This window comes from Procambarus clarkii, chromosome 19 (genome assembly GCF_040958095.1).
Source record: "Procambarus clarkii isolate CNS0578487 chromosome 19, FALCON_Pclarkii_2.0, whole genome shotgun sequence".
NCBI classification, from domain to species: Eukaryota; Metazoa; Arthropoda; class Malacostraca; order Decapoda; family Cambaridae; genus Procambarus; species Procambarus clarkii.
The window spans coordinates 38,113,370-38,128,916 of record NC_091168.1 but is presented as its reverse complement, the minus strand read 5'-3'; the positions used below and the strand labels follow the sequence as shown (position 1 = coordinate 38,128,916).

Sequence of the window (15,547 nt, the reverse complement as noted above, 5' to 3'; positions counted from 1 at the left end):
GGAAAAAAGCAGGAGGGAATATAATAACCCATGGTTTAATAGACAGTGTCAGGAAGCAAAGGTGAGAAGCAGGAGGGAGTGGAGGAAGTACAGAAGACAAAGGACAGAGGACAACAGGATTAGATGTAACAGAGCTAGGAATGATTACATTAACATAAGACGAGTGTCGGAAAGAAATTATGAGAATGATATTGCAGTCAAAGCGAAAAAGCAACCAAAATTACTACATAGCCATATAAGAAGGAAGATGTCGGTAAATGACCAAGTGACAAGACTGAGGAAAACAGAAGGGGCATATACAGAAAGCGACAAGGAAATCTGCGAGGTACTGAATGCAAAATTCCATGGAGTGTTCACAACCGAGCCTGAGCAGCTCCCATTGTTAGAAGAGATTACCCAAGATGAAAGACTATCAGATATAGAGGTGACAGCAGAGGATGTAATGAAACAGTTGACAACACTGGATGCAAATAAAGCTGTTGGACCAGACAAAGTATCACCGTGGATACTTAAAGAGGCAGCGCAGGCTCTCAGCGTGCCTCTGGCAATGATCTTTAATGAGTCACTTATGTCGGGAGAATTGCCCAGTTGCTGGAAGGAGGCAAATGTCGTACCGATTTTCAAAATAGGTGATAGGGAGGAGGCACTTAACTACAGACCCGTATCACTGACAAGCATCCCCTGCAAAATACTTTAAAGAATAATTAGGCTAAGACTTGTTGAGCACCTGGAGAGCATTGGGTTTGTAAACAAGCACCAACATGGGTTCTGGACAGGGAAATCATGCCTAACAAACCTTTTAGAATTCTATGATAAAGTAACAAGGATAAGGCAGGACAGAGAAGGCTGGGCAGACTGCATATTTCTTGACTGCCAAAAGGCCTTTGATACGGTACCGCACATGAGACTGCTATACAAACTTGAGAGGCAGGCAGGAGTAAGCGGAAAGGCCCTAGTATGGGTGAAGAACTACCTAACAGGAAGGAGCCAGAGGGTAATGGTAAGGGGCGAGAAGTCGGACTGGCGAACAGTAACAAGTGGAGTACCTCAAGGATCGGTGCTGGGACCAATCCTCTTTCTAATTTACGTAAATGATATGTTTACAGGAGTGGAATCATACATGTCAATGTTTGCGGATGACGCAAAATTAATGAGAAGAGTTGTGACAGACGAGGATTGTAGGATCCTCCAAGAGGACTTAAACAGGCTGCAGAGATGGTCAGGGAAATGGCTACTGGAGTTTAACACCAGTAAATGTAAAGTTATGGAAATGGGATCAGGTGACAGGAGACCAAAGGGACAGTACACAATGAAGGGGAACAGCCTACCAGTAACGATTCGAGAAAGAGACCTGGGAGTGGATGTGACACCTAATCTAACTCCTGAGGCACATATAAATTGGATAACGACAGAAGCGTACTCTACACTGGCGAAAATTAGAACTTCATTCAGAAACCTAAATGAGGAGGCTTTTAGGGCGCTTTACACTGCCTACGTGAGACCCGTCTTAGAGTATGCCGCGCCATCATGGAGCCCCCACCTGAAGAAACACATAAAGAAACTGGAGAAGGTTCAGAGGTTTGCGGTCCTCGACCAGGCCTCCACCCCCAGGAAGCAGCCCGTGACAGCTGACTAACACCCAGGTACCTATTTTACTGCTAGGTAACAGGGGCATAGGGTGAAAGAAACTCTGCCCATTGTTTCTCGCCGGGGCCTGTGATCGAACCCAGGACCACAGGATCACAAGTCCGGCGTGCTGTCCGCTCGGCCAACCGGCTCCCCGGATGCGGCCAGACATCTCACGAGTGATACATGGAGCGCCAGTAAGCCTACTCCTCGCACTGTAGGCCTCGTAGTTGTTGTTGCTTAAGTAGCAGGTTAAGAGCAGGTCCTCCACAGCCCTTGTAGGCCGCCTGGGCCCTGCTGGATGCTCCACGCCTCTCTCTGAGGCTAAGTATCCATCACTTACCTTATAATGCTCTGAAGTATCAAGAGATATTCTTCGGTGATATTCTACAGCTCCTAAGAATAAGAGACATTCTACAGCTACAGAGAATGATAAACATTATACGACTCCGAAAAATAAGAGACGTTCTACACCTCTTAAAATTATTAAGAAATTTTCTACAGGTCCGGAGATTACGAGACATTCAAGAGCTCCAGAGAATAAGAGACATTCTACAGCTCCAGAAAATAAGAGACATTCTACAGCTCCTAAGAATAAGAGACATTCACAAAAATCACACAAACGGGATTTATATCAAAGTAGAAAATCCACCAGGGCTGTGAGGTGGGCCCGAACCTTCGACCCCAGCATTGCCAAGTCACACACTCAACGGCTGACTTTGTAAAAGTCATACAACCGGATTTCTGATGAAATCACAGGCAGTCTGGTGGGCCCTTACTTTTTTACAAGTCAATGGTGGTCTTGTGGTAGCGATCGCAGCTTGGCAATGACTTGGTCGAAGGTTTGTGACCACCTATTGTGGGAAAACTAACCAGTGATTTATAAATTTAATTTTATTTCAACTTTAGTTATTTTAATTTATTTTAAACTAGCTGCATCCGGCCATGCGTTGCTGTGGGCGTTGCTGTGGGCGTTGCTGTGGGCGTTGCTGTGGGCGTTGCTGTGGGCGTTGCTGTGGGCGTTGCTGAGCCACAGCACCTCCCCCTGTCCCCCCCCCCCCCCCATCATTTCCACCATTCCCCACTCCCCCGTTCCCTCGTCCTCCCCACCATCCCCCACTCCCTCGTCCCCCCACTTCCTCCCCACCATCCCCCACACCAGTTGATTCATCCACTCCACCATCCCCCACTCCCTCGTTCGATGCGTTCCCAAATGATATGATGTTCCCATCAAAAAAAATAGTAGCATCAAATGATCTGATGTTCCCATCACTGAAAAAATAAGAATAGTTAAAAAAATTAAATGAAAAAATGAAAAAATGAAAAAATGAAAAAATGAAAAAATGAAAAAATGAAAAAATAAAAAAAGTAAACTACACCCCCAAAATGAACGGTATGGTAAACAACACAGCTCAATTCCTACGCAATGTCGCACAAAATAATTAAATTAAAATTAAAATAAATCGAAATCTATGAAAATTTAATATATCAATGCAATCCAAAACATTGAAATGGAATCATAACATATTTAGTATAGCGTGTGTTGCCTTTATATGCAACAGATGGCGATTTTTCTAAAATAACATGCTTTTACCTGTTACATGTGTGGCATCCATCTAGTAGGTATATAAAAACACGCACGAATGCGAATGGAACGTTGTGTTAAAATTTCAAAGCTATTGGTGAAGAACTTTCTAAGATTAACGACTTTGAACAAACGAACATTTTCATATATATTTATAAAGATCAATGTTTAATTATTATTATTGTTAATGAGTGGACTTATGATATATGATTTGTATCACTGATAAACTTCTTGTAGACAAAAATTAGTTTTTTTTATTATATTTTAATCTTACCATAATTAAACGGTAGATTTATTTATTAAAGTATTAATTTAGCTAGTTACAGAGAAAGTGCTATTTCAAGAGCTATACATTTACAGTAAGACATTACACATTAATGGTAGGTTTTATCGCTAATACATAATAGTTTGACCAATGGAGATAGTCATAGGGGAGCTTCTGTTTATTATTAGTCTTCACAATACTCTACTTGTTTCTTCATCTCATATGTCGTTTATCTACTGGAAGCGAAATATGGATACAGTGCAAGGATTTCAGGTAATTTATCCATGGTAATAAGATAGGTTGCCATATCACACAGGGTGAGCTTAGATTTATCTCTAAATGGCTCAGTTTTACTGCAATCCAAGATATAGTGTTCGAGTGTGTGTCCCTGTCTATGTCCACACACTTTACACTTTACTTCATCTAGATCCCTATACAACCCGAACTGCCAGAGATATTTGTAGTCAAGTCTTATACGAGCTGTGACAACATCTGTTAGTCTACTGACTTTGTTACTTGCCCCATACACGTGTTTTGCTTCACACATTTCATTGTGATAAACAATGGACCTGCTAGTTCCAGTTGCACAGTTCTACTTTCTTCAAATTCATCCAGGAGTTCTCGTCTAATGACGTATAATAAATTGAGGTGGATTTTGCTCTAGGACTGGTGGAATTTGCTTTAAATTGGTCTAAACGTTTAGAAAACGAGATGTTGACGACACATGGGGCATCAACCCCCGTTTTCTGGGGCCAGATTCACGAAACACTTACGCAAGCACTTACGAACGTGTACATCTTTCCTCAATCTTTGACGGCTTTGGTTACATTTATTAAACAGTTTACAAGCATGAAAACTTCCCATTCAACTGTTGTTATTGTTATAAATAGCCTCCTGGTGCTTCGGAGCTTATTAACTGTTTAATAATTGTAAACAAAGCCACCAAAGATTGAGAACAGATGTACAGGTTCGTAAGTGCTTGCGTAAGTGCTCTCAGGAATCTGTCCCCTGGCCCAAAGTCGTTGTTTTCGTTGTCTCTTCCTGACTAACTAAAGTATTTTATTCTGTTACTCGAAGTAATGCAAAGCAACAGCATTGTGTTGTTCCGCATGTTGCATTAGAGTTAGAAAGTGTTGTTGGATATTTCCGACACCTATAACCCTTTGTGGATTTTCTCAATGAAAGATATTCTACAGCTTCGGGGAATGTAAGACATTCCACAACTACAGGGAATGTAAGACATTCCACCGCTACAGGGAATGAGAGACATACTACAGCCCATAAGAATGAGAGACATTCTAGAGCACCTAAAAACAAGAGACATTCCACAGCTCCTGGGAATGAGAGACATACTACAGCGCATAAGAATGAGAGACATTCCTGAGCTCCTAAGAATAAGAGACATTCCACAGCTCCTGCAACAGCACTGTGATCTCCTCAAGGCGCCGTGGTGTCAGAACGTAACAAATGAACGCAGTTACCATCGATCAGCGGATCTGAGGTGTTTTCGCGAATAAATGACACTCGCTTGAAAGAAAAATATGTTTCTCCTCTCCCGATTTTTCACAAGCTGGCTGTACCCGTGAAGACTACCATTATGTTGGCCAGCTGGCTGTACCCATGAAGACTACCATTATGTTGGCCAGCTGGTTGTACCCATGAAGACTACCATTATGTTGGCCAGCTGGCTGTACCCGTGAAGACTACCATTATGTTGGCCAGCTGGCTGTACCCGTGAAGACTACCATTATGTTGGCCAGCTGGCTGTACCCGTGAAGACTACCATTATGTTGGCCAGCTGGCTGTACCAGTGAAGACTACCATGTTGGCCAGCTGGCTGTACCAGTGAAGACTACCATGTTGGCCAGCTGGCTGTACCAGTGAAGACTACCATGTTGGCCAGCTGGCTGTACCCGTGAAGACTACCATTATGTTGGCCAGCTGGCTGTACCCGTGAAGACTACCATTATGTTGGCCAGCTGGCTGTACCAGTGAAGACTACCATGTTGGCCAGCTGGCTGTACCAGTGAAGACTACCATTATGTTGGCCAGCTGGCTGTACCCGTGATGACTACCATTATGTTGGCCAGCTGGCTGTACCAGTGAAGACTACCATGTTGGCCAGCTGGCTGTACCAGTGAAGACTACCATTATGTTGGCCAGCTGGCTGTACCCGTGATGACTACCATTATGTTGGCCAGCTGGCTGTACCAGTGAAGACTACCATGTTGGCCAGCTGGCTGTACCAGTGAAGACTACCATTATGTTGGCCAGCTGGCTGTACCCGTGATGACTACCATTATGTTGGCCAGCTGGCTGTACCAGTGAAGACTACCATGTTGGCCAGCTGGCTGTACCCGTGATGACTACCATTATGTTGGCCAGCTGGCTGTACCAGTGAAGACTACCATGTTGGCCAGCTGGCTGTACCAGTGAAGACTAACATGTTGGCCAGCTGGCTGTACCAGTGAAGACTACCATGTTGGCCAGCTGGCTGTACCCGTGAAGACTACCATGTTGGCCAGCTGGTTGTACCCGTGAAGACTACCATGTTGGCCAGCTGGCTGTACCAGTGAAGACTACCATGTTGGCCAGCTGGTTGTACCCGTGAAGACTACCATGTTGGCCAGCTGGCTGTACCAGTGAAGACTACCATGTTGGCCAGCTGGCTGTACCCGTGAAGACTACCATGTTGGCCAGCTGGCTGTACCCGTGAAGACTACCATGTTGGCCAGCTGGCTGTACCCGTGAAGACTACCATGTTGGCCAGCTGGCTGTACCCGTGAAAACTACCATGTTGGCCAGCTGGCTGTACCAGTGAAGACTAACATGTTGGCCAGCTGGCTGTACCAGTGAAGACTAACATGTTGGCCAGCTGGCTGTACCCGTGAAGACTACCATGTTGGCCAGCTGGCTGTACCAGTGAAGACTACCATGTTGGCCAGCTGGCTGTACCAGTGAAGACTACCATTATGTTGGCCAGCTGGCTGTACCCGTGAAGACTAACATGTTGGCCAGCTGGCTGTACCCGTGAAGACTACCATGTTGGCCAGCTGGCTGTACCCGTGAAGACTACCATTATGTTGGCCAGCTGGCTGTACCAGTGATGACTACCATGTTGGGCAGCTGGCTGTACCAGTGAAGACTACCATTATGTTGGCCAGCTGGCTGTACCAGTGAAGACTTCATCACTTGAAATCCAGACTCCAGCGATATAATAACATGTATAGGCCTTAGCTGAGTGGTTGTAATGGCCTGTATGGGCTTGATATTATTCTTCCATCAGATTAGGATGTGGCCCATGTGCCTCAGGGTGCATAAAATGGCGGCCTAGCACAGAGGTGTTGGTGTACAGGTAGAGTAACAAGAAACATCACTGTGGGCCAGCTCAGCTTGCAATTACTCCCAATCACATATTACCTGTAAAAAGTTAAGGCTGTAAGAATTGTTCATTAACATGTGACATGGAGTATTTATGTGTGTAGTAAAGAGTAAACTCACTTTGTGGTTTTGGTATGTGTTACGAACCCGACTCCATTGTCGGAGCATGGAGCAGCGACGTCAATTCCATCTGTGAGTCTGCTCCTGAAACCCCCACAAAATGGACAACGCCATCTAGCGGTGGCAGGATGATACCAGCAAAAGGCGGTCGATTCCTGTCCTAGTCAGCTCGAGAGGTAGCTGGTGCTGACCTCTGGTGAGGTGGCGCCTAGAAAATCAGCGCCATCTATTGTAGGAGTTGTATGTCTATGTCAGAGTCAGTAAGTGGTATTTCCTAGTGTCCCATATACTGACCAGTTTACTGATGACGTGTCTGTATTCACAGAGGCGACGTAGGGTTGCGGTGGTACGGGGACAGTCAGTCTACCCAGGGCAGCCTATTATCTCTCTACTCCATTCTGCTTTACGTGAGTAGTGAGCCGCCGCCGAAGAGGAACTGAGTAGTATCTGCTGTCTGCCTGTGAAGTGGCAGTGACAGAATTCGGAGTATCCCGGGACTGGCTAGAGGAAGAGACGCCCGACAGTGAGGTGCTACGGAGGAGTGTAACTAGCTAGATGCAAGAAGCTCCTGCCAGGGGTTCGCTACCCTTGTATTTGTTCGTGTAGAGACCCAGCAGCGCGAGGCTGAAGTTCTCTGCCAGCACCAGGCTGGAGAGTGATTGTGGGCGTTCACAAGGAGCACCTAGTGAGACTGTAGACAGGCTGGCCCATGGCTAGGGTAGACTCGTTGGTGTTTCCCAGTACTGGTTGAGGACGGTACTGTGTGTTGAGGAAACACGGAAGTTGACAAGGCTGCATTTTATGAGCATCGAGGAGCGCTTAGTGTCCTATGAGAGTGACACATGTGTATATATCTGTGTAGTAATACTTCCTTTATGATTATATTTAAGGTGATGGGAAAGTGATTATATGTGAATATATTGATAATTGATGAAGTGTCGTACTCAATGCACCTCCCCCATTGTGTTTTACTTGCATTACCGAGCTCACTCCTTGAAAGCCACTACTAACTTGGGGTTGGATACCAGAACTTTAGTCCCTCTAGCAAACACGGTTGCGACCCATTGTGGCCGTAACAGTATGCTCATAACCGGCTACCTATCAAGTATTACATAGTGCACACTACTAATAAAAGAATATATGACAGTCTGATACTCAAGCACTCCTGTTGTTGTAGAGGCTTCTGTGGCAGTTACTAGGATACAGTAAGTTGTCTATCATGCGTGATGCGCTCTCTCTGTTTCGTGTGTGTGAGTGTTTACTAGTTCCAGTGTGTACATGTCCTGCTCCTCTCTCAGCTGGGTTCCAAAAATGTTCCCTCAATATTATGTGTATAATTTACAGTAGCAAGGCAGCTAAGCTATATTTTTACGGCTAATAATATTTATTCAGTTCTAGTGAATACTATTTTATTAAGTATAAACACTAGACTGTGTTATAAAGAATAATTAGAGTCTTATATTTACGTGTAGTGAAAATACGTCATGTTGTGATAACGTCACGGAATCTCATTCTCTTTTTAATGGGGTAACTATGTTATTATAAGTGTCGGATTTCCGACATCGGGCACTAGTCTGGTGGCAAACCTCTGAGCCTTCTCTAATTTAGTTTTATGCTTGACGAGATCTGAACTCCATGCTGGAGCTGCATACTCCAGGATTTTTCTGACATACGTGGTATACAATGTTCTGAAATAATTCTTACAAGAGTTTCTAAAGGCCGTTCTTATTTGGCTTACCTAGTATATCCCGCTTAGGTGATCCTCTTGATGTGGGCTTCGAGGGACAGGTCTGGCGTGATATCAACCCCCAGGTCTTGATATCACGGGCGCTCACAGTGACCCAGTATGTGGGTCACTGTGTATGTGAACGGGGTTGGATGTGAGGGGTGGGGAGGGGTTAGCTGTGTATATGTGTGTTGTTGTTGTGTGTGTGTGTGCGGGAGTTGAACTTTGGCTCTTTGGTCTCGCCTCTCACCTGTTAATCAAGTGGGACACACAAACACACTCACACACACACACACACACACACACACACACACACACACACACAGGTCAGACAGCCGCGGAAGTCAGAAGGGTCTGGGAAGCTCTTGCGTAGCTAGTGAATTGGGGGGAATAATCAGTGTATATGCGTATATGAGTGTATAGGAGTGATTGAATAACTAGTAAGCTCACTCAAACCACAAGAAAGTGAAGAAAAACAGTAGAAACAGCACCACTGAAAATAAGTGCTGAGTACATCGTGGTATTGTGAAATTGTGGAGCCGAAATTGTGGAGCCGGAGCCTTACTAGTGACCTCACCAGCTGTGACCTTACCAGCTGTGACGCAAGGACGCAGCGACCACACATCTTGACCAGCCGCTTGGAGTACTTTCTCGCCTGTTTTTGCTGCAGATTGTGCAAGGTATTGAGGAGCGCATTTTTGGCTAGGTTGTTACTGCAATGACAAGATCAGATTGGAGCAGGAATGGCAGGAAACGAGGTGGATATCAGCCGCCGGGTTGGACCTTACAATTGTACCAAGAATAGACCTGTTCTGGTGCAGTTCTCCAATGAGGAGGCGGTGGAGTACATAATGAGGAACAAGCATTTACTCAGAGGAAATGAAACCCAGTACAATGTGTTTATTGAGAGGTTTATGAAGAAAGATGAGCAAATAGCCCACAAGGATAGATGGCAAGCACGACACCGAACTAGCCTCTCAGGTAGTCTCACCTCCCAGGTCACATCACAGGTCACCTCCCAGGCCACCTCCCACGGTCACCTCCCAGGTCGCATCCTCCCCAACTCAGCCCTCCTATACCTCACCCCTGTCTCAGCCCCCCAAAACTCCCCTGCTTCATCACCCCAAAACCCCCCTGTCCCTTCCACATTTGCACCTCCCCAATGATTCCCCTGCCCCTGCTACATCACACCTGTCAACGACCCCAGTGGGTCAAGCCATGCCCTCCCCAAACCCACCTTCCCATCCCCCCCTCCCCTACTACCCCTTCCTACTCCCCTGCCCCTTCTACCTCATTGCCTTCAATTCCATCTACTCCATCCCAGCTTCCACTGCACCCCTCTTACACTCACCCCCAAACCCCACCCAACCCTCACCACTCCTATGCACCTCCAGCCCACATTTAACCCCCTCACCTTGTGACCCCCTAACACCTTCCCCCATCTCCCTCTTCCCCTCTTCTACCCCAAAACCCCCACCTACCCCCGATTCCCCCCTAACTAATACACCCTCTCTTCCACTCCCAGCACCCATGCTCCATTCTCCTCTCAGCCCTCTGCCCTCAATATCCCTCTCCCCCCCCCCCCAACCTCTCAACCTCTATCTGACTCTCAGTCTCACTCTATTTCTCAACCCCCCTATGCTATTCAGACCCCTAACTTTCAGACCCATTATGCCCTTCCTACCCCCCTAGATGCCCAGATCCCATTCGCCTACCAGGCACTCCCAGGCACCCCCCTAGAACCCCCCCATTCACCCCCACAGCCCCCACTCGCCCCCCAGACCCCCGGTGAAAGGGGGAACTCTGACACCCGAGTTTCCAAGAAGAGTCTCAAGGTTTGGTACACCAATGCTGATGGGGTAGCCAATAAAGCAGAAGAGATAAAAGAAAGAGTTAGTGAGGCAGACCCAGACATAGCGGCAATAGTGGAAACGAAAATAAATGGCATGATCTCAGATGCAATCTTTCCAGAGGGGTACCAGGTGATAAGAAAAGAAAGGACACAGAGACAGGGAGGAGGAGTGGCACTCCTAATAAAGCGGAAATGGAAATTTGATGAGCTGGAAAATCCGGGTACCAATGAAAGCACGAGCTTCATACAAGGAACTCTGACAGTGGATGGGAAGAAGATTGTAATCTTGATACTCTACAATCCCCCACCAAAGAGTAGAAGGCCCAGGCAGGAGTACGAGGACAGCAACAAGACATGTATAGATGAACTGCAGAAGGCAGCAACTATAGCACATAGAATGAGAGCGAAGCTGCTGGTCATGGGGGACCTAAATCACGGAGAGATAGATTGGGAAACAAGGAATCCCCATGGCGGGGAGGAGACCTGGGGAGCGAAGCTGGTAGACGTTATTGACAGGAATTTCCTAACACAGCATGTGAAGGAAGATACTAGGGAAAGAGGAGGGGATACGCCCAGCCTATTATATCTCATTTTCACCCAGAATGTAGAAGACATCGAGTAGTTGGAACATGAAATACCACTAGGAGCAAGTGACCATTGTGTCCTAGTCTTTGACTACATGATGGAGCTTAAAATTGTGACCAAAGGACAAGAGGTCCGGGAAAGGAGACTTGATTACAGAAAAGGGGACTACAGAAGGATAAGGGACTACCTGGGAGAAGTGCAGTGGGAGGAAGAACTTAGAGGAAAAACAGTGCAAGGTATGATGAACCAAGTCATATTGAAATGCAAGGAGGCTGAAGAGAGATTTATTCCAACAGTAAAGGAAAAAAAGCAGGAGGGAATATAATAACCCATGGTTTAATAGACAGTGTCAGGAAGCAAAGGTGAGAAGCAGGAGGGAGCGGAGGAAGTACAGAAGACGAAGGACAGAGGACAACAGGATTAGATGTAACAGAGCTAGGAACGATTACATTAACATAAGACAAGTGTCGGAAAGAAATTATGAGAATGATATTGCAGTCAAAGCGAAAAAGCAACCTAAATTACTACATAGCCATATAAGAAGGAAGATGTCAGTAAATGACCAAGTGTCAAGACTGAGGAAAACAGAAGGGGCATATACAGAAAGCGACAAGGAAATCTGCGAGGTACTGAATGCAAAATTCCATGGAGTGTTCACAACCGAGCCTGAGCAGCTCCCATTGTTAGAAGTGATTACCCTAGATGAAAGACTATCAGATATAGAGGTGACAACAGAGGAGGTAATGAAACAGTTGACAACACTGGATGCAAATAAAGCTGTTGGACCAGACAAAGTATCACCGTGGATACTTAAAGAGGCAGCGCAGGCTCTCAGCGTGCCTCTGGCAATGATCTTTAATGAGTCACTTATGTCGGGAGAATTGCCCAGTTGCTGGAAGGAGGCAAATGTCATAACGATTTTCAAAATAGGTGATAGGGAGGAGGCACTTAACTACAGACCCGTATCACTGACAAGCATCCCCTGCAAAATACTTGAAAGAATAATTGTGCTAAGACTTGTTGAGCACCTGGAGAGCATTGGGTTTGTAAACAAGCACCAACATGGGTTCTGGACAGGGAAATCATGCCAACAAACCTTTTAGAATTCTATGATAAAGTAACAAGGATAAGGCAGGACAGAGAAGGCTGGGCAGAATGCATATTTCTTGACTGCCAAAAGGCCTTTGATACAGTACCGCACATGAGACTGCTATACAAACTTGAGAGGCAGACAGGAGTAAGCGGAAAGGCCCTAGTATGGGTGTAGAACTACCTAACAGGAAGGAGCCAGAGGGTAATGGTAAGGGGCCAGAAGTCGGACTGGCGAATAGTAACAAGTGGAGTACCTCAAGGATCGGTGCTGGGACCAATCCTCTTTCTAATTTACGTAAATGATATGTTTACAGGAGTAGAATCATACATGTCAATGTTTGCGGATGACGCAAAATTAATGAGAAGAGTTGTGACAGACGAGGATTGTAGAATCCTCCAAGAGGACTTAAACAGGTTGCAGAGATGGTAAGGGAAATGGCTACTGGAGTTTAACACCAGTAAATGTAAAGTTATGGAAATGGGATCAGGTGATAGGAGACCAATCGGACAGTACACAATGAAGGGGAACAGCCTACCTGTAACGATTCGAGAAAGAGACCTGGGAGTGGATGTGACACCTAATCTAACTCCTGAGGCACATATAAATAGGATAACGACAGCAGCGTACTCTACACTGGCGAAAATTAGAACTTCATTCAGAAACCTAAATGAGGAGGCTTTTAGGGCGCTTTACACTGCCTACGTGAGACCCGTCTTAGAGTATGCCGCGCCATCATGGAGCCCCAACCTGAAGAAACATATAGAAACTGGAGAAGGTTCAGAGGTTTGCGACGAGGCTTGTCCCAGAGTTACGAGGGATGGGATATGAAGAGCGTCTGCAGGAACTGAACCTTACGACACTAGAGAAAAGAAGGGAGAGAGGAGATATGATAGGGACATATAAAATACTCAGGGGAATTGACGAAGTGGAAATAGATGAAATGTTCACACGTAATAATAACAGAACGAGGGGACATGGGTGGAAACTGGAAACTCAGATGAGTCACAGAGATGTTAGGAAGTTTTCTTTTAGCGTGAGAGTAGTGGAAAAATGGAATGCACTTGGGGAACAGGTTGTGGAAGCAAATACTATTCATACTTTTAAAACTAGGTATGATAGGGAAATGGGACAGGAGTCATTGCTGTAAACAACCGATAGCTGGAAAGGCGGGATCCAAGAGTCAATGCTCGATCCTGCAAGCACAAATAGGTGAGTACACACACACAATCATCTTTGTGTGTGTGTGGGTGTCTGTGAGAGAGAGTTTCTTTGTGCCTGCTTTCAACATAAAGGAATTGGCCATCTGATCTAGCATATTATGTCAACGTTCCCTCCACTGAGAGCCTCTGATAACAGCTTAAACCAGCCATTATCAACCCCGACGCAAGATATCCACTGTCCTGGAGAGACAGTGGATATCTTGGATAGACAAGATGATGGGTCTTTAATACATGATGGGTCTTTAATGCATGATGGGTCTTTAATACATGATGGGTCTTTGTTTGATACATGATGGGTCTTTGATACATGATGGGTCTTTGATATATGATGGATCTTTGATACATGATGGATCTTTGATACATGATAGGTCTTCGATATATGATGGGTCTTTGATACATGATGGATCTTTGATACATGATGGATCTTTGATACATGATGGGTCTTTGATACATGATGGATCTTTGATACATGATGGGTCTTTGATACATGATGGATCTTTGATACATGATGGGTCTTTGATACATGATGGATCTTTGATACATGATAGGTCTTTGATACATGATGGGTCTTTGATACATGATGGATCTCTGATACATGATGGATCTTTGATACATGATAGGTCTTCGATACATGATGGATCTTTGATACATCATAAACCCACTGAACTCTATAGTGTCTTTCATAAACAATAAATCATGTTCTGTGTCTTTTATAAATTCCTAAACCCTCCACAGTGTCTTATATAATTCCCTGTACATTCTATATTCTAACCTGTCTATCATGTCGTCTATAATCCTCTACAGTGTCAATAATTAACCTTGGACACTCTTCAGTGTCTATTTTAAGCCTTGAATCCTCTGCAGCATGCAGATGATGAGTCACAATAACGTGGCTGAAGAGGCGATGACCAAAAAACTCATCAGAAGATGAGGAGACGACGACGACGTTTCAACCTCACACACAACTTGACAATGGTCCTGGTCTTGAGGTTATCGGACCGAAACGTTGTCGTTTCTCCATATTCTCATGTGTGGTTTGGTCACCATATCCCCTGCACTATCTTCTATATACCTCGAACCCTCTGAAGTATCTTTTATAAACCATGAACACTTTAAAATATCTTTTATAGACCCTGAGCCCTCTGCAATATCTTCTTCGGATATTGACTAACCAGTCGTGTTAGGTTTGGTTAGGTTAGGTTAGGTTAGGTTAGGTTAGGTTAGGGAAATTAAACGCCGAGATGCGCCAGTTTCACTTATCATCTGGGATGTGCATTCATCACATTATTGAACTGCTATGATGAGCTCCAGTTTGACCTGTTCATTAGCAGGGGCATATATATATATATATATATATATATATATATATATATATATATATATATATATATATATATATATATATATATATATATATATATATATATATATATATATATATATATATACAATAATGTTCCTTATCCACCTTTCGGGGCCATGTCTATGAGTCAGAGGGAAGAACCTAGTATAACGAACTGACAAAAATTGTAATCTCTTTGCCATTAAAATATATTGGGAACTAATTGATTACAGATGCACTCAAGAAGCCCTGACACAGTGCTCGTCTGGACCCGTCACTCTTGTTAATAGGTTCCAATGTTTCTCTGATGTTAATAGGTTCCAATGTTTCTCTGGTGTTAATAGGTTCCAATGTTTCTCTGGTGTTAATAGGTTCCAATGTTTCTCTGGTGTTCATAGGTTCCAATGTTTCTCTGGTGTTAATAGGTTCCAATGTTTCTCTGGTGTTAATAGGTTCCAATGTTTCTCTGGTGTTAATAGGTTCCAATGTTTCTCTGGTGTTAATAGGTACCAATGTTTCTCTGGTGTTAATAGGTTCCAATGTTTCTCTGGTGTTAATAGGTTCCAATGTTTCTCTGGTGTTAATAGGTTCCAATGTTTCTCTGGTGTTAATAGGTTCCAATGTTTCTCTGGTGTTAATAGGTTCCAATGTTTCTCTGGTGTTCATAGGTTCCAATGTTTCTCTGGTGTTCATAGGTTCCAATGTTTCTCTGGTGTTCATAGGTTCCAATGTTTCTCTGGTGTTAATAGGTT

The 15,547-nt window shown here is 44.6% G+C and overlaps 1 protein-coding gene across 1 annotated transcript; it reads right to left on the bottom strand.

Moving 5' to 3' along the window:
• Positions 1-13,549: 13,549 nt before the first annotated feature.
• Positions 13,550-14,086, bottom strand: LOC138366439 (alpha-S1-casein-like). Its single transcript, XM_069327489.1, has one exon. It carries the CDS (start codon positions 14,084-14,086, stop codon positions 13,550-13,552), a length of 537 nt encoding a protein of 178 aa, XP_069183590.1.
• Positions 14,087-15,547: the final 1,461 nt, after the last annotated feature.